Source organism: Notolabrus celidotus, chromosome 2 (assembly GCF_009762535.1).
Source record: "Notolabrus celidotus isolate fNotCel1 chromosome 2, fNotCel1.pri, whole genome shotgun sequence".
NCBI lineage: Eukaryota > Metazoa > Chordata > Actinopteri > Labriformes > Labridae > Notolabrus > Notolabrus celidotus.
The window spans coordinates 9,239,691-9,263,880 of NC_048273.1; the positions used below are offsets into that span (position 1 = coordinate 9,239,691).

General features: G+C 42.0%; 2 protein-coding genes across 4 annotated transcripts; one reads left to right on the top strand and one right to left on the bottom strand.

The window, feature by feature from the left end:
* On the top strand, positions 1-5,577 carry si:ch211-121a2.4 (transmembrane protein 205). 2 transcript variants are annotated; one of them, XM_034674408.1, is made up of 4 exons: positions 1-188; positions 1,348-1,526; positions 1,774-1,937; positions 2,364-5,577. In XM_034674408.1, the coding sequence occupies exons 2-4, from the start codon at positions 1,427-1,429 to the stop codon at positions 2,664-2,666; spliced, it is 567 nt and encodes a 188-aa protein (XP_034530299.1). In that variant the 5' UTR covers positions 1-188; positions 1,348-1,426; the 3' UTR covers positions 2,667-5,577. The 2 variants fall into 2 exon arrangements, with proteins under 2 accessions (XP_034530299.1, XP_034530306.1); XM_034674415.1 differs by lacking the exon at positions 1-188 and adding an exon at positions 382-723.
* Positions 5,578-6,411: 834 nt separating this feature from the next.
* LOC117806219 (UDP-N-acetylglucosamine/UDP-glucose/GDP-mannose transporter-like) lies at positions 6,412-22,979 on the bottom strand. Of its 2 annotated transcripts, none has more exons than XM_034675026.1 (12): positions 22,683-22,979; positions 22,425-22,458; positions 22,179-22,265; positions 21,301-21,368; positions 21,108-21,179; positions 18,808-18,876; positions 17,400-17,502; positions 16,734-16,826; positions 13,006-13,073; positions 12,701-12,779; positions 12,545-12,627; positions 6,412-7,447 (listed from the first exon to the last, which is right to left on the bottom strand). In XM_034675026.1, the coding sequence occupies exons 1-12, from the start codon at positions 22,790-22,792 to the stop codon at positions 7,342-7,344; spliced, it is 972 nt and encodes a 323-aa protein (XP_034530917.1). In that variant the 5' UTR covers positions 22,793-22,979; the 3' UTR covers positions 6,412-7,341. The 2 variants fall into 2 exon arrangements, with proteins under 2 accessions (XP_034530917.1, XP_034530927.1); XM_034675036.1 differs by lacking the exon at positions 22,683-22,979 and adding an exon at positions 22,535-22,624.
* Between the last annotated feature and the right edge of the window lie 1,211 nt (positions 22,980-24,190).

Genomic DNA, 24,190 nt, shown 5'->3' on the forward strand with positions numbered 1-24,190 from the left:
AACGTGCCCTGGTTTCTACGCCCTTAAAAGGAAAAACGAATCTCTGCAATGAGAATTCCGAGCATCTGAGGGGAACGTGAACGCAGCTTTACACCCAGCACTGGCTAACGTTAGCCGCAGATTCATTAACTGTCAAACAAACTCGGGAGACTTCAGAAACAAACTACCAGGAGACATAACACACTCAGGTGAGCTGTTTACTGAGCCTTTAACATCAAGTTAAACTCTGTCTCTGTGAGTTTTATACTTTATGTTTCTGACTTCTTTTACTGTGAGTTGAAGAAACTGTTGAATAAGTGAAGCTAACTGGAAATTTAATAGTAAAGTTAAGCTAATGCTAGCTGCTAGCTTTACCTTCTGCAGCGTTCAGTGTTTACAGTTTCTAACCTCTGGCGTCAGTTCACCGACGAGCAGAGGTGACTTTGGAGATCTGGCTGTCAGCCTGTCTGTGAGGAGGTTCATGGTTCATTATCTGGCAGTCTGAGGTCTGTTAGTCTCAGTTAAGCCCATAAAGGTGGTTTATTTTAGCTCTGAGCTGTTATATGTGCTCCCCGCCCCCCTCCGGGCTCACTGAGGTCTATCCTCAGGGGTAAGGTCAGACCAGAAACCCCGTTTCCTTGACGACTTTGCGGAAGTCTCTGGACCATGTGGGTACACCGTGTCCTGATTTACCAATGCTCCAGAGAGGAGGGGGTATTGTGTTTGTGTAGTTCTTATCTGGAGGTGAGTTTCAGTCTGAAAATCTGCCCTCCTCGTCCACCTCTCTCCTCCACCTCTCACCTGCACTCCTCCACCTTTCTCCTCCACTCCTCCACCTCTCTCCTCCACTCCTCCACCTCTCTCCTCCACTCCTCCTACTCTCAACTGCATTCCTCCACCTCTCAACTACACTCCTCCACCTCTCAACTACACTCCTCCACCTCTCTCCTCCTACTCTCAACTGCACTCCTCCACCTCTCTCCTCCTACTCTCAACTGCACTCCTCCACCTCTCTCCCCCTACTCTCAACTGCACACCTCTCACCTGCACTCCTCCATCTCTCACCTGCACTCCTCCACCTCTCACCTGCACTCCTCCATCTCTCTCCTCCACCTCTCACATGTACTCCTGCACTCCTCAATCCTGCACTCCTCCACTTCTCACCTCCACCTCTCACCTCCACCTGCACTTCTCCACCTCTCACCTCCACCACTCACCCCCACTCCTCCACCTCTCACCTACACGCCTCCACCTCTCACTTGCACTCCTCCGCCTCTCCTCTCCACTCTCTGGTGAAGTACCTGTCTCTGTCATCATAAGCTGCATGCCTCTCACTGCACCGTGCTGGTTTGTGTTTTGTGTTCTCAGAGGTCCTGCAGGTGGAGCGTTGAAGTCCAGGTGACGGATCAGATTTCAGGACCGTAGTGGAGTCCAGACCAGAAGAAGCATGTCCACAGACCAGGAGCCCACCTACACCGTGAAGTTGCTGCAGCTGCTGCTGCTCTCCACCTACTGGGGGATGCAGATCTGGGTCACCTTCATTTCAAGTTGGTCTCTCACACACACACACACACACACACACACACACACACACACACACACACACACACACACACACACACACACACACACACACACACACACACACACACACACACACACACACACACACACACACACACACACACACACACACACACGTCAAATGTTCCTCCTCCTTCAGAGCTTTAGTTCAGGTTTTGTGCAGCAGTGTTGACGCTCTGGGGTCTGATGTGTTGTCGTCTTCCTGCTCAGGTTTTGTGATGGACAACCACCTGAACAGACACACGTACGGGTTCATCCAGAGCCGGCTCGTCCCGTTCTACCTCCACCTTGGATCGGCCTGCGCCTTCTTCAACCTCACCATCTACGCCGTGTATCATCCCAGCGACCTGCTGGACGACAGAGAGGCCTTCCAGGTGGGTTCGTTACTCCACATCAACACTTTGTATGAAACTCAGGATACTGTGAAGACCTCTTTACTTTATGATCTCAGGACCGTTTGCTCCTGAAGTTTTTAGAGTCCTTACTTCAGACCGAGAATAAAAACCGAGTATGAAGAAAGACATGTTGTCTTTTATTCTTCCTGGTACGTGCTGCTTGTTTGGTTTCACACGGTTAGCATGATTTAAAGGTAATCACCACAGCATGCTCGCTCGGAGGTGGTGCATTTTTCAGGCTTTTACCTGCCGTGCTCTCACAACAGCTCTCCTCAACTTCTTGCAGAAATTTTTCAGGTAACGTCAGGGTGAAATAATCAGTCGTGCAGCCCTCCCAGACAGTTCTTGGACATCTTCATGAGCGCTGTGAGACCGAGACTTTAATCTCTCCTCTGTCTCCTCCAGATCTTCATCTTCTTCGTGTCGGTGACAGTGGCGGCGGTGAACGCTCAGTGGTTCGGTCAGATGACGTCAGAGATCATGGCCGACATGCACATGGTGGAGCAGGCGTGCGGTCTTGGTCAGGACATCGGGCAGTCGTCGAACAGAGAAGCTTACGCCAAGCTGTCGGAGACGGACGTGAAGTACCGACACCTGAGCAGCCGCCTGTGGCTCTACAGACTCCTGTCATCGCTTTGCAACCTCTGCTGCATCGGCTGCAACTTCTACAGCCTGTGCTACCTGGCCGAGAACCTGAAAACGCTCTGAGATTGACTCAGCAGCTGGACTGTCGCCACAAAGCTTTAAATCTAGACTCTCAGATTTTTGTATCCGTGGTAAGTTATATATTTAAAGTCTCTCTCCTCTTTAAGATTCATATTCAGGTTGTGTTGTTTGTGTCTCTGGGAATAATGACAGAGTGCTCAGACTTTGGGATCAGCTCCTCGTGAGTCATGCCTCACCTCTCACCCAGTGTGTGTGATCCTGCTGGCACCCTGCAGTCCTCTCTTTACCATAAACCGTGGAGGAGGTGTGTTTTTAAAGCTTTGTGTTTGCAGGAGCGGAAACACTGCACCTTTTTTATGTTCGACATCATTAAGGACACACGCTGCTCCGTTATGCTCCGTCCTGCTCCGTCCTGCTTGCCCTGTTTGGGTGGAGTTTTAAATACTCCTGTGCAGTCTGGTGTCTCAGGTTAGTCCGGTTCTCCTTCAGCTCTCACTTTCTTCAGGTATGAAGATTTGTTTATCGTTGCGCCCCTACTTTATAGAACATTTGGAAAATAACCCTTTAGGCAGCAAACTGTGATCTAACCTGTAATCTGACACCTCGTTGTGGTTACAAGCTTTAAATACAATGTTAAAGTCAATCATGATGCTAATGTTGTTAGCTTCAGTCGGTTTCATATCCAGCTACGATCTCCTCACTGGAGCTTTAAGGTCAATAAGTGCACAAGTGAGAGATAATGTATAGGGAGCAGGTGGTGATGCAGCTTTAACCTCCAGCTTACTCGACATTAACCTTCAGCTACCAACCAAAGAGAAAAACAAGTTGACACTGCATGTTGTCGGTCGCTCTGATTCCTCGTTTGGTAGAGCGTCCATGACAGTGATATTTTCTTCTCAGCCTCCTCGTGGGAGGAATGAACTAGCTGAACATTTTTAGCTAGCTTCATGTTTTCTTCCTCTCTGCTGCTGACTGCTCAGATATTTACCACCAATCTGAAGTTTTCTGCTCTCCAAACAAATTAAAATAAAGCTAAAACAAATCCTTCATGTTTACTGATTTAGCATGCTAACAGAAGCTAATGTTTTTGCCACAGTGTCAACAGGCAGAGGTGAAATGTGCCAGACTCCTTTCCGCAGATTGATCTGATTGGAGTTGACGTGTGATCAGGTCGCCCCTGTCGTTGAATTAATTACAGTTGTCATGGGGTTTCGACCAATCAGAATCAAGTATTTATCTCAGCTTGGTAATAATGATGTTTTATAATTCACTATAATTCACGTGGACGCTTTTAAACCCTCCTGAGCTCTGGAGACTGAACGATGTTCTCTGATATTTATAAACTCTGATAGCTTCATGAGTTTTGACGTACTTGTGATGGAGTTGTGTAACTTAAAGATTTACAGAGCAGAGGCGTCTTTATTTTGAATTCCTGAAGTATGTTTTCTGTAATTGCTCAAATATGATAATATGTTGTGAGGAGCTGAAGCAGCCATGTTGGATCTGAAACCAGATTATCTGTGTGCAGAAAAAAGCTCTCAGGTTTCTGTCTGTTTGAAGATCTTTGATTTATGTTGTTAAAAAATGAAGCTCTGTCATTGATAGTAAATGTTCTTTTTTTTTTTTTCACATTTTGGAATTACGACGAGTTTAAGGACGACGTTGAAGAAGAATGAGGAGAGATTTAAGAGAAATTATGAAGTAACAAGAAAACATCGTAAATGATTGAATACATATGAAAATGTACAGGGGAAAGTCGTAAATTTACAGGAATAAAGTCGTCATTTTAATCGTTGATTATTTTAAGAGCAGTTCGCACTAAACGTGGAACATCGTGTGAAGTTAAACTTTAGCCGAGCTTTCCCAAATATTGTTTATATAACACCAATTGTTTTAAAGATATCTTTTCAGAGTCCTGAAACACTGCGGTGCTCATGAGCCAGTTTTATTATTTATTTTTTAAATACTAACTTGTTTCTGATAAAAACACAACTTTTCGTTTAAAATGACAATTTTATTTTCAAAATACTAGAACTTTATTCTCGTACAATTTGACTTCAGTCTCGAAATATTACGACTTAATGACTTTAGTCTCTCAAAAACAACTTTCTCCCACAATTTTATTGTTAAATAACGATTTTACTATATTATGACTTTATTCTCATAATACAACTTATTCTCGTAAATCTTTTTTTTTTCTTACCCTTGTCCTCCTATAATTTGACTTTAATCACAATATGACTTTATATCGATATACTTTGACTTTAGTCTTTTGAAAGTACAACTTTTATTTCATACGACTTTATCATCGTAAAATACCGATTTCATTTTCATCATATTAAGACTTTATTCTCAATACTACAATTTATTCTCATCGATCTCTTTTATTGTCTCTTACAACTTTGTCCTTGTGAAATTACGACTGCTTTTGTTTACGTGGATTTTTTTTCTTGTCAATTTAAGACTTTTTTTTTCCCTCCAAAAACGGAACTCTCAAAATCTCTCTTTTAATATTCTGTAATCCGGCCCTCATCGTAGTCGTATTGAATAACTTTATAAACCTCCTGTGTTTTCTGCTCCTCTCTGTTTTGCTGCAACTCATGTCGTCTTGTCCGTGTTCACGAGTCTCACTCGTCCTGTAAACCAAAGACAGACTCAGACTCTGCTTCTTGTATGTCCTGGACTGATGAAGGTTCTCTCTACGTGCACATTAAACGCAAAGACAATGCAACATGACTTTTTTTAAACCGTACTCATCCTCTCCATCAGCTCGGCATTAAAGTCGATCTGAAACTATATGAAACTTTATTTAGATGTTAAATTCTGGATATTTAAACCACTTTGTTGAGATGTCTTTGCTGTCAGAGGTCGGTACAGTTTATGGTTGTGGGTGGTTTGAAAAACATGTTTTTAAATGTATGATTGTTTTTGTATTAAAACAAGTTGAATATCAGCTGTGTGCTTTTTACGTGTTTAATAAATTCAGCAGGAAAAGCAGGGAAGGTAAAATGTCTTGTTTCTGCAGGAGCCGACCATAGACTGTAAATAAAAATGGACAGCGTTGCTCCGCCTCTTCCCGTTGTACGGTTCTGAAGCCAAAAAATCCCCCTCCTGGGCGCCGCCATTGTGCAGCCAGAGCCTGTAAAGCCACTGTAATAAGCTCCGCCTTACAGCGTAACGTCACAAGTCGCTGTGTGTCCTTTGAAGTTTCACTCCACGGCGGCTGTGAATCAAAGGAAACCCGGAAGTAAAACCCCGTTTTTTAAACTCTAATAACTAACAAAAAAGAAACTTTTTCAAGAGGCCTTGGACACAATACACTCAAATACTAACTACATATCACCACAGCATACGGATGTGAGAAGCATTCGTACGATGTGTATTTATTTTTTAAAGTTAGGGGGAGATGGATTTTTTGACCTATACTGCAGCCAGCCACCAGGGGGCAGTCACACTGCTGAAAGCCTCACCACCAGCCACCGGAACCTCTCCCTTGGAGCCGACAGGATTTAGGAGCTAACATGATGCTAACAGCTGTTTGTGGGAAACCTGAGGTTGATGTTTTTCTCGGTGAGCTGCAGAAACGATGCAGTGGGATTTTCAGCGTCCATATTCTTGGGGTTTCTCAGCTGGAAGAAGACTAAAGTCTAAATGTAAAAAAAAAGATCTGAGGTTACAGAATCATCAGGACGGAGCGACATGAGATTTAAAAACATGAAATATATAAAACAGCCTCAGCAGAGATGTTTACAGGAGAAATGAAACCTGAACACAGCACAGAGGCGACTTCACGTCAGCAGGTTTTCTTTTAATGTAAAAATACATCCTCACTAGAAATCCATGGTTACTGTTTGAGACATCAACAGTTCACGACCGACTCCTCCTACAAAAACCAACATTAGTCTAAAAAAAGTAATAAATATAAAATGATGCAGATAAAAAGAGTAAAAAAAAAACGTGTACCTGACTATTAAAAGTTTAGAAATGTTTTCATAATACTTTAAAACCTGAAATCTGAATCTCAGGAAGGTTCAATAATCTCGAGCATGAATGTAACAGAAACAGTCTCACCTGTCAGCAGGTGTCGCCTCAGTTCAAAGTGCCAGAACGTCAAACACACACACACAAACATATATGAATCCCCTTTCTGATAAAGATCTGTTCATCCTGCATAGAAACACTCCTGTAACACAGAGGGAATGTAAACTGTGCAGCATTAACACCTGACGGCATACACGCATCCACTTTGGTTGAAGATGAAGTAACATGTTTTTAAATATGAAGCTTTAAACGGTGAAGACTGAGGGGACAGGTCGTGTGCGTGTCAGTGCATCTCTGTGCTTAAAGGCATCTAAAGTTACATTCCTTGTAAACAGCAAACCAGAGAAGGCGATAAAAACACGGATTGTGCCTTTAAAACAACCTTCTCGTGAGAATCCCACACACTGATTTCAGCTCATCAGTCAGGAAGGAAATGTTGTCATATAAATAAAGTTTTCCCCTCATGTCCAGTATCAAAATACAAATATAGATAAAAAAAACACACCGGCTAAAAGTCCACCCCAATCCCTCTGGAGGGTTCGTAACCATGGCAGCAGCAGGAGAGGCAGCGTGACGGCCCGCTCGCATCACCTCCTGCTGAAATACTCCATAAATTAAAGTCTCTTGAAACAGTTTTCCCGTCCGTCATGTAAAAAAGTAGAATCCAGTGTCTCCATCATACAACCACCTTCCCCTTTATGTCCAGCTTCGTGCTCTCGCTCGCTTTGTTCGTCTGCTCCTCCGTCAGAGTGATGTACGAGTACACCAGGCTTCCCGCGATGCTGCAACACACACAGACACAAGAACACAAACAACACAAGTTAGAGAGCAAATACACACAACAGACAGAAGCAAGGGAACAAAAACACAACGGACACAAGTTAGGGAACAAAAACATACACAGAAACAAGTTAGAGAACAAACACAAAGACACAAGTTAGAGAACAAACACATAAAGACACGAGCAAGGGAACAAAAACACAACAGATGCAAGTAAGGGAACAAAAACACAACAGACACAAGTTATGGAACAAAAACATACACAGACACAAGTTAGAGAGCAAACACACAAAGACACGAGTAAGGGAACAAAAAAACACAAAACAGACACAAGCAAGGGAACAAAAACACAACAGACACAAGTTTGGGAACAAAAACATACACAGACACAAGTTAGAGAACAAACACAAAGACACAAGCAAGGGAATAAAAGCACACAACAGACACAAGCAAAGGAACAAACGCACAACAGACACAAGCAAAGGAACAAACGCACAACAGACACGAGCAAGGGAACAAAAACACAAAACAGACACAAGCAAGGGAACAAAAACACAAAACAGACACAAGTTAGAGAACATAAACACAACAGATGCAAGTAAGGGAACAAAAACAACAGACACAAGTTAGGGAACAACACACAAGCAAGGGAACAAAAAACACAACAGAAACAAGTTAGGGAACAAACACAAACAGACACAAGTTAGGGAACCATCACACACACACAGACACAAGTTAGGCAACCATCACACACACACAGACACAAGTTAGGCAACCATCACACACAGACAAGTTGGGGAACAAATACACACAACAGGCACAAGCAAGGGAACAAACACACACACACAGACACAAGTTAGGGAACATAAACACACAACAGACACGAGCAAGGGAACAAAAACACAACAGACACAAGCAAGGGAACAAACACACACAAGTTAGAGAAACACACACACAGACACAAGTTAGGGAACCATCACACACACATGACAAGTTAGGGAACAAATACACACAACAGACACAAGTAAGGGAACAAACACACACAGACAGAAGTTAGGGAACAAATACACACAACAGACACAAGTTAGGGGACAAACACACACAGACACAAGTTAGAGAACAAACACACACAGACACAAGTTAGGGAACAAAAACACAAAACAGACACAAGTTAGGGAACAAACACACACCCACACAAGTTAGATAACAAACACACACACAGACACAAGTTAGGGAACCATCACACAAATGACAAGTTAGGGAACAAATACACACACAGGTGACACAGCAATCACTGCAGGTATTGAAAGATGTTTTCTCCAAGGACTAAATAAGTTCCCACAGGCTGACACCTACTGGACAGCTGTTTAACAAAGAGATCAAACAGAACCTCATGAGGCAGTTCAAAATCTATGTACTGAAGGGACGATTCAAATCAGTGAGATGGAAAATAAATTGTCCTCTTAGAACAGCAGGGGGCGCTCTCTGCCTCTGACTTCTCTTGTTGTGTGAAGTCTCTTCAGTCTGTAGCTGAACAGAGACGTACGTATGTGGAGCAGGTGGAGATTTTAAAGCGGAGGACGCACCGCCGGGCGATACCTGGTACCTTGATGTCTACTATGGTGTACAAATCTGTACATTAAAATCATCTAAATAATAAACTTGTTTATGGAACATTTTTAAATCTAAAGGCAGAATAAAAAAGGTGTAAAAAACGTGTGCTGCTCAAATTCTAAGAGCCTAGATTCTTTGCAGCAGATTTGATGTGATACCACAGCTGACCAGCAGGTGGCAGTGTTTTCTTCCTTTTGTTCTCAGGTCCATTTAAAATAATCTGTTTAGTTTGAATCAGCTCTTTATCTCAATGTTCACTAAACTGAGCACACCGGGGTCCAGAGGGCAGAGTTATTTATAAGGATTTTAAAAAAGTAGTCCTTTTAAATAATATTAAAAATATTTCTGTTTTGGGACTATTTTGCCTTTATTCCATAGGACAGCTGAAGAGAGACAGGAAATGTGGGGAGTAGAGAGTAGGGGAAGACATGCAGGAGATGGTCGCGGCCGGGAATCGAACCGGCGACCCCTGCGACGAGGACTGTAGCCTCTGTATGTGGGGCACTTAGACCGCTAGGCCACCAGCGCCCCAAAATATTTCTGTTTTCTACTCAACATGAATAAAATTAAAGGCTTTAGAGACCTTCATGTTAATATGTATTAAAACTCTGGGCAGCATCAGGATCTGGTTTAATATCTGATCTGTGTGTTTGGGGACATCAATAAAGCTGCAGGAGAGTAAAGTCGGCTATCATGTCGCGTCAGTGAGATTAACGTGATCATGCTGCAGCTCGTCATCATAAATTGTCATAGAACTCATTTTGAAACATGACCCAACAGGCAGTTAGAAACTCTGGCAGCTGATTAGCTCGTGAGAATCAGACATGCGTGTGTGTCGCTCTGCTCGTCCTGTTTTCATCAGGAACCAACAGTTTATAACTCCAGGGAGGAACATGGTGTGTCTGAAGGCCAGCAGGCTCTGTTCATACATAATGCAGGTCAACCGATCGGCAGAGTTCAAGACTGATAGAAAAGAAATATGATATTCACTGAAAAAGATATTAATATAAGAGTTAAAATAAGATAAATGAAGTGAATTAAAGTAGTTTGTTTCTCATTTAAACACTTAATAATTGTGAGATTAAAGCACAGTTATTAAACTAACCTGATAACAGAATCAATCTATACGTAGATGACATAATGTTATATAAATACTGTGAATTTACAACTCGTCGCCTATTTTTATGATATTTTTCGATTTAAATGAATAATTCTAGGCAAACACTAAAGAGGGCTTTGGAGTGATTTTTGAAGACTGACATAACTTTTTTCATTTTGGTTATCTAAAATTAAAATAGTGACGGGTAACATCTGGATTATAGATATCTGAAATGAAGTTTTTCTCTGAAGAAATCCATCCCTGATGTTTAAAATGTTCATTCTCAATACAAAAGAATGAAGTTGTTGATATCTGAAATTAATAAATGGCATAAATGACATTATTTCTGCTAGTATGAGCTATTAAACAATATAACATACACAGCCATCTTGAATTTTAGTTTGGATATGGGAAATATAGTTTTAGATGTCTTTAAGTAAAAAAAAAAAAATACAGTGAAAATCTGTGATCACAATCTAAATGAGAACACTTTGAATCCTGAGAGGAGTGTGTTTGTTTTAAAGGTAAAAAGGCTCGTCATGTGTTCCACTGTTGGTTCTGATTCTGGAGCATTGAGAGAACAGATCTAATGGGCAGTCATGTTAGTCCCAGATTTAAAAACCTATCCTCTTATACGCAGAGCTTAACTAGAGCTGACGTTGGAGTCTGATGTATACTACCAGTCAAAAGTTTGGACACACCTTCTCATTCAATGGTTTTTATTTATTCTAATTATTTTGAACATTGTAGATTAATACTGAAGACATCAAAACTATGAAATAATCTGGTTTGGCCATAATCTGGATTACAACAGTAGTCAAATAGGGCTATCCATTGTGTACTAACCCTACCTCTGAACAACACAACTGATTGTCTCAAACACATTAAGGCGGCAAGTCATTCTACAAATGAACTCTTGACAAGGCTCATGTTAATTAGAAACCATTCCTGGAGACCACTTCATGAAGCAGACTGAGAGAATACCAAGAGTGTGCAAAGCTGTCATGAAGGAAAAAGGGGGCTACTTTACAGAATCTAAAATATAAAACATATTCTGCTTTGTTTAACACTTTTTTGTTCATTAAATAATTCCATATATGTTCTTTCATAGTTTGGATGTCTTCAGTATTAATCTAGTGTTTCAAATCATCAAAATAAATACAAACCCTTGAATGAGAAGGTGTTTCCAAACTTTTGACTGGTAGTGTAACTAAGAGCAGCCCTGTGAGTAACAACAGATCCTCAGAGTCGATTAAGAAATACAGAACAGCCCTCAGTGATTTCATGAAGACCTCCAGGAGAGCAAATTAAACCATGAAGCTCCCACTTCTTTTCCACACCACTGACTTTATGTATTAACCTAATTTAAAAACAGAGTCATGTCGTAAAATGGAATCTGAACATCTGCAACAGATTATTGTCTCCACTAATTGTACTTTAATTTCATTGGAAACCACATCATAAATCTGAGAGTGGTGGAGCCCTTCACACTGAATATTTATCCTTTAACGTTGCTTTTTAAAGCCGGGGCTGTTAACTGTTCATAAACATGGACGACGTGTTCACAAATGAAGCCAAAACACCCCCAATGACGGTCGCTGTCTCATTACTCTGATCACATTTTGCATCAAAGTCTGCGCAGTATTAATGATTCCTGATTCATTACATCCCCCAGAGGAGCGCCTGCACATCTGTTTCTACTGAGTCTCAGTTTCACTGTAAACAGTGTGTTCCACAGAGGCTTCACTCTGGCTTCCTTCAGTGGTATGAACCTGAAACAGAAACTGATGTCCTTGTGATGTTCTTGTAATTAACGGGTCAGTTTGCTGAAATAACAACATCATGATGCAGATTAGTCAAAAGTCAAGCTTTGTCATGTCTGTCCTCGAGAGGAGAAGAAAACTACTTTTACAATGTTTTTTTGTTGAATGGAGGTCTATGAAAGAGGATTAGAGACACTGATGTTTTCTTAGGTCTGACCTTCTTCACAGTATGTTCCATGTGTCTCAGAATTCTGACATCAAAGTCAGAACTGTTGTAGAATTCTGACTATGAGCTCAGAATTCTAGAACACCTGCTTTCCACCCTGATGGTGGATCCATCATTTGTGATGCTGCGTTCCAGGAAGTCAGGAAATCTAAACGCTGGTTGTCTTTAGTGACACAGCATCGAACAGATTTGTGTCTCAGTGTAAATGTTTGATCTAGAACAGATTGTTAGCTGCTCTTCATGCATATAGCTGTTTATAGAGAGAAAGAAATCCTCCTCAGATTAACAACCATGGGAGCCGTCGCTATGCTGGATTGTGTTCCTCCTGCTTTTGCTCTCCATACAGACTATTTTTCCTGCAGACCCCTGATTGGTCAATACAGAGATTATTCCATACCTGATATTTAACCCGATGAAGTTCGTCCAGGAGAAGATGTAGTCTCCGCTGAACACCATCCCGATGTACGTCACCAGCACATTCTGCGTACAGAGAAGGTTTTTAGTTGCAGAGTTTAAAGTGTCACCTGTAACCTCACGTGACTCTGCAGCTTACCTTGATGCAGCCGACGATCGTGGTGGTTAGAGCAGAGTTGTATTGAGTACAAAGCACGGTGGAGTACATCAGAACAAACCTGTAAAACAATAACGTTATCAAAACACTCATAAGTCATCCACCAGAGGCCAGATTTCACAATATTAGAGTGACATGAAAACAAAGAGAAACTGTGAGCTGGGAGAGGTTTCATCACACTGAACCACAGAACATTCAGTGTAACCCAGATATTCAGTTTGGCACAAAATGACGGTGTTGATTGCTTTTACTGCGCGCACACACGCACGCTTTGGATGCTTTCCTACCCCATGATGCAAGAGAGGATGAACTGAGTGAGGAAAACCGGGTCCGACCAGCCGTCATACTCCACCGCCTGAGGAGAGAAACACAGATCAGAGTCAGATCAGAACAAGTTGAATACGGTTTGTTCACATTGAAATGACTATCAGGGGTGACGTGTTACAGAGCGTAGGTAGAGTTAGTGAAACAAATCCTCATCCTCTAACCATCGGCAGCAGACCATTAAGAGACGTCTTCAGGTTTGAACTTGCTCTACACAACGTTGGAAAAACTGGCACTTTGATATCTTCTTTCAAAGTGCGTACAACAATAAAAACAGGAAATATCAGATAAATAAGGAGAGTCTTTGTGAGACATTTTAACCTCTCTCTCTCTCTCTCTTCATCTCCCTCTATCCCTCTCTCCAACACAGTCTCAGCAGATGTGTCTAACATGAGTCTGGTCCTGCTGGAGGTTTCTGCCTTTTAAAGGAAGTTTGTCCTTGCCACTGCAACTTGCTAAATGCTGTAAAGTGCTCTGCTCATGGTGGATTAAGATGAGATCAGACTGAGTCCTGTCGGTAAGATGGGACTGGATCTGATCCTGTCTTGATGTTGGCTCTTTGTTAATAATAGAACATAGAGTACGGTCTTGGACAACCTCTGTTTGGAAGAGTCTGAGAACATTTGTTGGGATTTGGTGCTTTGATTGAATAAACTTTGTGTTGCAATCGTGACGTAAACCATTTCTAGAAGTGTATTTAAACGTTTGATTTGTTTGTTTGCTCGCCACCTGTGACTCACACACCACCTCTAAACCAAACATGTGCTCTAGGTGTGGCTAAACACTCTCCAGCTGATCTGTGATGTTAGCAGTAGAACATTTTCAGCTTTGTGCCTCCAAATGCAGGCAGATCAGTCTGCTCTGTGATCCAGTGAAGCTCAGCAAGGATGTGAAATCGGACGCACTTTTTCCTGTCGGTGAGTCAGACGAGACAGGAAACCGCTGAGTTTCAGTTCAGCATCAAGCAACAAAAATCCGACAGCATGAATTCATTAAAGTGACGTCTCATGTCCTGCATGTAAAACCCTCTCTCACACCTGGTTCCTGCTTTTATGTGTTTCTGGACTGAGATAGAAAAACGATGCAATGAGTTCTGCAACAAATCACAGCAGCGAATAATCTCTGGTGTTGAATGAGTTCACTAGGAGCAGCACATTCTTGAATTTGCCGTTAAAGAGTCGGGACGCTTCTTTAGAAATCAATTTATCTGTTCTCATGCTGCCTCTATCGACTGGAATAATCTCATGACATGGATGAAAAAGTTTAAGAATCCCTGATCATAGAAGGGCGGCTAAGAGGAACTTTGAGGCAGTGTGTTGATTTATTTTACTTTATTTCTTTATTCAATAAATCTGAGAATATACAGCTTTGTTTTATGTTTGTATGCACTCATTTTGTCAACTTTAGTTAGTCAACGAACAATGAACAAAGATATTTCAGGAAGGTTTTGAGATTGATGCAGTTTCCTACAGCTGCTCAGACCTGATACTTTATTAATGTGGAGTGTATTAATACACACTCTGAAGTCTTCAGTCACATTCAGCAGAGTCTCAGGGCTTTAAGAGGTACCACTCTGTCTCTGCACTGATGTTGTGGCCTCACTGGAGGTTGTAGTTTCTGCTGTAATAACTCTCCCGGGTGCATAAAGGCAGCTTTGTGACTCTGAGGCTGCCGGGCCCCAGCTGGGCAAACCAGAGGCCCTCTGCCAACACACACACACACACACACACACACACAGACACACAGACACACAGACACACACACACACACACACACACACACACACACACACACTGCAAGGACACACAGCTCACTCACATGTACACAGCTTTAACATCAAACCCTTAAGTGTGTGAAAGTAGAGACATAAAAACTACAAAGGGTAAACTTTACAAATTAACTCAAGTTTCAAAGATCAGAGTAAATCAGCCTCTTCTCCTGTTAGTATTCACTTCCCTGTAGTCCTTATGTATTGATTTATTTACCAGATATTATATCACCAGAGCAAAATTAGCCACACCACGAGATGCAGCGTACGTCTCAAATCAAATCAAACACACACGGATGAGAAACTCCATCACCACGTCCATCCAGACAGATTTCTACACCAGGAGGTCAGAAGATAGACACGAGTCATGTGATTGTGCAGGCTACGCTCAGAGCAACAGAGCTCAGTCTACACATGACGAGGCACCGTCCTCATCACCTGCAGCGAGCCAGAGTGAGTCGTCCAAACAAACACTGAACGAAGCTTTAAACTCAAAGCTTACTTCTACTTCACATTGAGACATGTGTACAGTTAGACAAACTGCGATGCGTTAGCTGTACGCAGGCGTAAAGCAAACATCTGATGTTCTTGCAGCAAACAGACGTGAACTCAAACTCGAGTGAAACTAGAATATTATTGTTGCGTTGAAACACTAAAAGAATCTGAGACAACAGAAAAAATTGTCTCAGTTTTGAAAGTTAAAGCTTCTGTTTGAGTGGATTCTGGCGCCCCCTGTGGACAAAGTTATGCTGCTAATCTTTTCATGATGTCGTCCTGTACATGACGAAGTCGTTTCTTTTGAAAAGTTACAATTGTGCATCTGACATCTTCACCTCACAGGAAAAACAACACAGAAGTCGTCTTGTTTGCTTTAGTAGATCTTAAAGAAACATCACTGATTATTTCAAAACCAGCCAAAAACTGCTCACAGGAGCTTTAAAGAATATTTGCTCTGCAGTTAAAAACAGAATATCTTCATTGCACTACCCGACTCTCTTCCTGATCCTCCGGCTGTGTAAGAGGCTTGATTCTGATTGTTTAGAACCCCTTGACAACGGTTATTAACTTTCACTAACATGAGCAACACCAGAGACAAACTGATCACACGTCATGTCAAATCAATCCACAGAAAAGAGTTCAGACACGTTTAGCTTCTGCTTGTTGACACCATAGACCATAAGGTGAGGTAAAACGGTTAGCTGCCGTTAGCATCAAAACAATGCAGCTAAAGCGTTAGCTTCGGTTAGCATGCTAAATCTTCAGGCTACGGACATTTCCATCTTGGATCCTGTCCAGCAATATGATGAAGGAGCTGAGCAGGTGAGAGAAACTTTAGTTTAACAATCTCTACAAAGAAACTTAAACCATGAGCGGTGGTGATGATAGCAGCAGGGTTCAAAGCTGTGACATTTGTTTATTTTTAAAGGTGTGTGAACCGCAGAGCTCAGAGAAGAAGGAGAGCTGAATGAGGACAGTGTCATGTTCAATCCACCGCAACAGGCAGATAAGAATCCATCACCATGGAGCGCTAACTGACGAGGAATCACAGGGACTATTTTTAAAAACTGTAAACATAAATCGTTTTAAATCAATAAAATAATCTTTTAATCAATTTTTTTTAACAACGTGTTTGTGTCTTAAGTTAGTAGCCGGGTAATAAGCGGGTTCTTGTCTCACCCTGTCGGGATTCTATTTCCCATACCTACCTATTAACCATACATCATCCCTTACTGAAGTCACTGATGACTGAAGCCTTAAATTAAAGTGTCTTAAGGGTTGTTTATTGTACTTCTGACGGCTAAGCGTAAACTCTTTATGTTAAGAAACAAAAATCAGAGAGAGTGAACTTGTTGACTATGGGATAGATGTTGCAGCAATAAAGAGATCCGAGTTCAGATTATTTATCGGGGTCAAACATCTTACCTTCTGCATGTCTCCAGTCACATGAGCCAACAGCAGAGTAGGAAGGATCATAAATAATGCATTATAATACAGCAATCCATATTTCCCCAGCTCCTGTATGAGAGGGAGAGAGAGCATGGAAACAGATGGTCAGGAAGCCACAGAGACATGAAACATAAGCAGAGCCAGAAAACAGAGAGGTATTCACTCAGACTCATTCCTCAGTCACTAACATACAGATGTCATGCAAGGCCACTATTCACAGAACCTCTGCTGCAGCACGTGCCTCACTCGCTCACTCACTCACTCTCACACGCCTCTCTCTCTCTCTCTGCCTGTACAGACTAAATGTGGACTCTCTCTGCTGTAACGTGAGATCTGAGCTCATGAGGCAGAATAAAAACGTCTAAAAGCAGCAGTTAGAGTGGCACAGTGACGAACATGTTATAAATGAAGTAGAAATAAACAGTGAAGCCTCTCAGGATCACAACAGATCCACAGAGTGCAGATAATGTGCAGCTAGGTGGGGATGAAAAGCTCTAAGTCCTGCTGTTTCTGTACACAGAGTCCCTTTATGCCAGACTCTGAAGGACAGGTTGGGCTACACATTCACCGAAATCAGCTCCATGCCAAAAACAGCCTCCACCCAACAATGCTCACTATTCATAGGCCCGCCCTACCACATACCTTTGCATCTAATTTTTGTTTCACATAGGCTCCGTTGGCTGCAGTCAGGACATCGTTCATGAGGATGAACACGTAGCCATGCAGGTCAAAGGATAAGTCGGCACTGCAGACGGAGAGAGGAGAGACGGATTCAGCTGAGCAACATTTCATCCAATCGTTGTTTACAATCTTTCTTTGTTTAATTCTCTTTAAATTAATCTAAATAAGAAACATACAGCTGGAACGTTAAGAACTTGAACAGATTATATAAATATGATGTAAAGGATTTAAAGGTTAACCCTCTGAGATTCTTTCACGATAAGCGAATAAACATTTCTGATCAGCAGGGAGCTCGATCCTCTGAGCATGCGTTCACAGCGAGATGTCAGCCTAATTTCCAAACTACAGCGACTTAACCAGCGATCCTCTGGCTCCCAATCCCAGTCCTTAGTTTGCATCGTTCATCTAAACATCCAGCTGCCACCCTCCTCTCCCTCTATCCCTCTCTCCAACACAGTCTCAGCAGATGTGTGTCTAACATGAGTCTGGTCCTGCTGGAGGTTTCTGCCTGTTACAGGAAGTTTGTCCTTGCCACTGTAACTTGCTAAATGCTGCAAAGTGCTCTGCTCATGGTGGATTAAGATGAGAACAGACTGAGTCCTGTCTGTAAGATGGGACTGGATCTGATCCTGTCTTGATGTTGGGTCTTTGTTAATAATAGAACATAGAGTACGGTCTAGACCCGCTCTGTTTGGAAAGAGTCGTGATTTGGCGCTTTATAAATAAAGATTGATTGAAGAATACAAATGTTTTGTTTGCAGACAAAAGCTAACATCCGAGTGGGCACTAAGTCAGATCTTAACGCTGAGATTCAGTATGCATCAAGGTGAAATCAGGTTTGGACCTTTAACACTTTAATTTAATGATTTTGTTTCATAGTTTTGATAAATTATTTAACTTGAAAACAGTTACTGTGACAGTACTTCACCAAAACGATGTTCCAGTCGAACGACGTAAAGATGTAACTTCAACAATTTCCACCACAGAAGCAGAAAGAAGAAGAAGACCTGCTCTGGTTCTCAGGATGTGAAGCTCTGATTGGGATCTGAATAATCATAATGTTTTAAACTGATTTGTTGTGTGTGTTAATTGCAGATTACTTTTTAGTTTCAGCCCTGTGACTATGAGCCTAGTTTCTCCAGAGTCTTGAAGCGTAAATGCTCTGGGACCGACATCAGAACAAACTAAAATACCAGAGCTGGTGGTGGCAGCCTGCAGGGTTTTAGGGCTTAACAACTACATGTGTGTAATGACTCTGCAGACAATAAAAGTGTAGTGAAGACTTCTATCAAATCCGGACAAGTCTTTGTAGTGAGGGTCACTCAGGTCTGGTTTACGGCCGGGGACACCTGGATGCAGCCGGACTCACCTGGCAGCTATGAACGCCCCGAGGATCATCGTAAATACTGTCAGCTGCACCGGCCGGGAGAACTTCTTCCTGTCAAAGGTCAACAAAGGCAAAGTGGTGAAACTCAATCTGTGTGCTAATAAAAGCTCAAAGAACACAGTCTGGTGAGAGAGAGAGAGAGAGAGAGAGAGAGAGAGAGAGAGAGAGAGAGAGAGAGAGAGAGAGAGAGAGAGAGAGAGAGGAGCCCATCGATGCTGCAGGGCAATAAAACGATCTCTAAAGGATGAACTTTTGTTTTATTTCATCAATACCAATCCATCAGCCATCTGTGACACATCAGAAACACTCGGTGTGCAGCGTGTGTGTGCGTGCTAAGCTGCTTGAGTGTGAGGCGAGAGTCTGCAAAGAACTTAGAGAGGTGAACTCTGTGCGACTTTAAAGACGAGGAACTGTGTCTTAAAAAGGGAACACACAGACTTTAGATGCAGCTCAGCTACGAGCTCTCCTGTCAGCGGCTCAGCTCGCAGCTCATCGTAGCATCCTGAGTTTTAAGACGAGGACACTTCTGTGAGTTCTCCTCCATTTAAAACCCTGATGAACGAAGACACTGAGGGAATCTGAGCTCAAGATAAAGTTATGCTAACGTAAGGAGCGGCTCAGCAGCAACCCCTCCTGCGTCCCCTACAGACGCATTTACTTTAACACTACATCCTGTGTTTTGAGTGTTTAGAACTTCACAGCAGCACACTGGCTGTCGTTAACTACCATGTTTATTCTCTCTGTGCAAACACTGACTTTTCTTCCCACATTTATAGGTGTGCATGAATTATATGTTCATTATCATCACCTTCCTCATTCTATATAACCAAAACTATTTGTTTTATCTTACACTCGATCACCCTTGAGCTGTTCCAAAGGACTAAATTTACCCCAACAAGCCATCAGCTAAGTTCATCTCATCCTGATTATAATCCTGACATTTAGTTTGAAGATAAGGAGACGTCTTTGGATAACTTGGCTTCATTAAAAACCTATTTAACTTTTCACTCTGTAGAAACCTCAACTAAAACATTCAGCTAATGTAGCAGCAGATCTGATGAACAGCTCTGAAGTCAGAGTTTACTTTATATCCTTAATATTCCATCATTGTTTGATTGATTTTTATCTTTGTTATTCTTGAAGCTTTCAGCTCTGAGACGATCCCTCACAGGGATCCTGACTACGCGGCAACCTCCAGGATGAAGCCCATGCGGAAGTGTTATAAACTGCAGTACCCCAAGTGTCCACTAGAGGCTGGCTGCAGAAACACCGGAAACCACATACACACAAATTCAAAGAAGACGATCTTTGCAGCAGAAATAAACATGTTTATGGCCTGGTTCAAAAAACGGCTTGGCTCTACGTAGCTAACTTCTCTATCGGCACACACTGTACGGGGGTGATTTTTTTCTAACGCGACGGTTCAGAAGATATAAAGATTACGAGTTTTTGCCCAAATAAGGACATGACTGACTTGACTCCCGGATAGGAACACATACCTGTTGGCTAGGAGGCTCAAACCCTGCCTCTTCACGTCACACTCTGCCTAGTTGAGTTCAGCATTTCCAATATGGCGGTTGCTGCCGATTGGCTTCAAAACAGTGTTCAGGAACAGATGGGTGACGTCAAGCATACTATGTCCATTATTTATACAGTCTGTGATCCTGACATGTAAACATTATTTATATGAATTCAGATCCACTGCTTTATCTGTTTTCTTTTTGTATTCTACATGAGGACGCATCTTTACAAACTCATGGTGGGTGTCATTCATTTAATCTTCTTAAAAATATAACTTCAGATTATGTTGTTTTTGTGTTTTTAAAGATTTGAATGCATCATCAGTTTGTTTTGAAGACGAGGAGCACAGCTGAAAATATTATTAGATAAAAAAGACACAGAAGAAGTTTTTTGAGGTTATTTTTGTTCTTTCTGGGATTTTACCACGTTTATCTCTTCCCCTTAAAAAACAATGCAGCCTAAAGATATGTGATCACCCACATGAGTGAATTTTGATAAATAGTAACTTAAAGTCCAAATAAAGGAACTGTCTGGGTGTTTCTTCAGAGCTCTGTCATCATCAGGATGCTCCTCATTCTGGCAGCATTTTAAAATCATCAATACATTGAGATCTTTAAGTCATCTCTGCCTTTTGATTGGGTTCAAAATGTTGTTTTCTTGAACCTCTGCATCAGAGTGATAAAATGACGTCACAGAAACAGACACATAAATATAATGTTGTGTTTTTCTGCATCATGCCCTGCAGTGAAGTGAAATCTTACTTGAGCAGGAATCCCTCAGCCATCATGGTGAACAGGATGGAGAACCTCCTGAGGACTGTAAACATGGGCAGACTGAAGGGAGGAAACCAGAATCACATCATTAGTGGCCGTGCCCGATGAGCTCATGAGAAACTTCATCTCTAATCATCGTTCAGCTCAGAGAGCTCACAGACAGATGAGGAGGAGGACTTACTTCAGCCTCTTGGTTCCAAACAGACCAGTGATTTGATTCCCCACATAGAGGAGAGGTAGAGGGAACGTCTGTGGAGGGAAGCTCACGTTAGCACAGGTGAGAGATCAGAGAGGTGTACTACAAGGCAAGTGAGACAGAGAGGCTGTGGCCTGACAGATCATAAAGCCTGAGTGTGAGATAACAGGAATAGCACAGATGAGGATGTCTGTTTTCACATAGCACTGATATAAATACACAAACTGTCATCATGACATCATGTCGTATTGAACTGTGGCTTGCACAGCGTGCTTTTGAAGACTCTGCCTCCAAAGCATCATCTCCTCCTGCCTACTGACCCCTTCATCCAAGGACATGGGAAATATTCAGGGCAGAGAGTGCACAAAACTGCATGTGTGAACTCAAATCTGTATTTTTAAATCCAACTTTATCCAGAATTCAGCCTTTTAGCCTTCTACTTAAATCTCTGCTAGAAGTCTGGATGAGCCGATGAACACAGCGAGTAAAAGTCAGGGATATTTTGCAGTACTCTCAGATATTGGGTCCTCCGCCTGCAGCACTCTAAACAGCTGTTTCAGAGAGACAAAAATACAACCAACTAAATAATGAGTGACTCTGACAGAGACGATGACGTGCTGTTTACTGTGGATTGGAGAAACTTCAGATCCAGAGTTACCTGGTGGAGTAGGTGCGTAAACTGTGAGCCCATGAACCCAGAGAGCTGAATGTTAGAGCGTCTTCAGAGGAAGTTTTCAGCTCTCTGCAAATTTAAAACACCTCTGAGGGTTTTATGGATCTATAAATCAGAAGACTCTTGCTCCTAGACTTCACCTACATGTGCTGTTTCTAAAGAGGAGGGTGAGATCCAGGTGTCTGCTCACCTTCAGAGGTATGCTCTCATCACAGTCCGGGAAGCTGATCACCCTCGCAGCCTTGCCCACCCACAGCACGACCACTGTGGCCAGCATCTACACACACACATACACACAGACAGAGAGAGAGAGAGAGAGAGAGAGAGAGAGAGAGAGAGAGAGAGAGAGAGAGAGATAAACACACAGGAACACGGGATTTAGTAAGGAATACCTGTCATCAGGTGCGGATGTGTGTGATAACAGCGTGTAGCTCACCTGTCCGATGCCCACACATATTGAAGAGGGGAACCTGAAGAGGAGAGAAGAGCTACTTTAGTCTCAGAGCAACACTCTAACGTGCTAACATGCTAACCCATACAGCCTACCTATACTCTCTGTGCTAAGCTAGCCCAAAGTTAGCTCGAGCTAACGCAGCTCCACTGGTTGCCAACTCAACTTCAGCCGCTAGCCTAGCTAGCATGTTAGCACCCAAACTGCCGTTAAACCCATTAAAGACGTCATCGTGACCGTTACCTGTAGTTCGTGAGCACGCTCTTGTTCACCACGACGATGAGGAACGAGCTCACACCGTAAAACCCGGCGGCGAACAGCTTCACGAACAACGTGAGAGGTTTCTCCGCCATCCCCGAGCGATGTTCATTACCGACTGAGACACCGCCGCTGCTCCGCCGCTGCTGCCATCGCTGCACACACACAACGCGCACGCGCAAGCACACACACACACACAGACACACAGCGCGCGCGCACACACTCACACAGGGAGAGAGAGAGGAGAGAGAGAGGAGGGGGTTAAAACTTCCGCCCTCAGTCTGAAGTGAGCATCAGTCCACATTTAGTTAAGTTTACATTGATCATTATCTGACATCATGATCGATCACAAATCTATAAATGAAACGGAGCTGGAATAGTCCAAACAATCTTTATTTAAATCTGACACAGAACTAAAACAACTCAGTATTATTTTTATTTATTTGATATTTAAATTTTATTGATTTTATCCCATGAAATCCAAAACATATTATATGCGCTACCAGTCAAAAGTTTGGACACACCTTCTCATTCAATGGTTTTTATTTATTCTAATTATTTTCGACATTGTAGATTAATACTGAAGACATCAAAACTATGAAATAATCTGGTTTTGCCATAATCTGGATTACAACAGTAGTCAAATGGGGCTATCCATTGTGTACTAACCCTACCTCTGAACAACACAACTGATGGTCTCAAACACATTAAGAAGGCAAGTCATTCTACAAATGAACTCTTGACAAGGCTCATGTTAATTAGAAACCATTCCAGGAGACCACTTCATGAAGCAGACTGAGAGAATACCAAGAGTGTGCAAAGCTGTCATGAAGGAAAAAGGGGGCTACTTTACAGAATCTAAAATATAAAACATATTCTGCTTTGTTTAACACTTTTTTGTTCATTAAATAATTCAATATGTGTTCGGTGTGTTTTATATGTGTCCAGTGTCTTCATATGTGGGATGAGGTGCACCATTGCTGTAAGGCTGGGTGGATGTTTATTGTTTATTGTGTTCATACATGTATTCCTGTACAGACGGTGGCAACAAATCTTCTTAATAAGGACAAATAAAGCTCTATCTATCTATCTATCTATCTATCTATCTATCTATCTATCTATCTATCTATCTATCTATCTATCATATGTGTTCTTTCATAGTTTTGATGTCAGTATTAATCTACAGTGTTTCAAATAATTAAAATAAACACAAACCCTTGAATGAGAGGGTGTTTCCAAACTCTTGACTGGTATTGTATATGTAATAAAGAATTTAACATCAAAATAATTTTTTGGTTGGAAGAACCCTCTCTGGATGAAAAGTAAAACTACAAAAGGGCCACTGAAAAACACATTTTTGGAGCATGGGAGGGCAAAAAACACTTTTTTAAGGTGTATTATTTTTCGAAATTCTGAGATCAAAGTCAGAAATCTGACTTTTATCCACAGCATTCGGAATTTAATCTCAGAATTTTCTCATATTGAAGTCAGAA

Coding starts and splice junctions, on each gene's coding strand:
- LOC117806219 (XM_034675026.1), bottom strand. CDS start 22,792: ATGGCGGAGAAACCTCTCACGTTGTTCGTGAAGCTGTTCGCCGCCGGG. Junction 21,180..21,300: donor TTTGGAACCAAGAGGCTGAA/GTAAGTCCTCCT, acceptor TCCTCCCTTCAG/TCTGCCCATGTTTACAGTCC. Junction 12,628..12,700: donor CGATCGTCGGCTGCATCAAG/GTAAGCTGCAGA, acceptor CTCTGTACGCAG/AATGTGCTGGTGACGTACAT.
- si:ch211-121a2.4 (XM_034674408.1), top strand. CDS start 1,427: ATGTCCACAGACCAGGAGCCCACCTACACCGTGAAGTTGCTGCAGCTG. Junction 1,527..1,773: donor CTGGGTCACCTTCATTTCAA/GTTGGTCTCTCA, acceptor CTTCCTGCTCAG/GTTTTGTGATGGACAACCAC. Junction 1,938..2,363: donor ACGACAGAGAGGCCTTCCAG/GTGGGTTCGTTA, acceptor TGTCTCCTCCAG/ATCTTCATCTTCTTCGTGTC.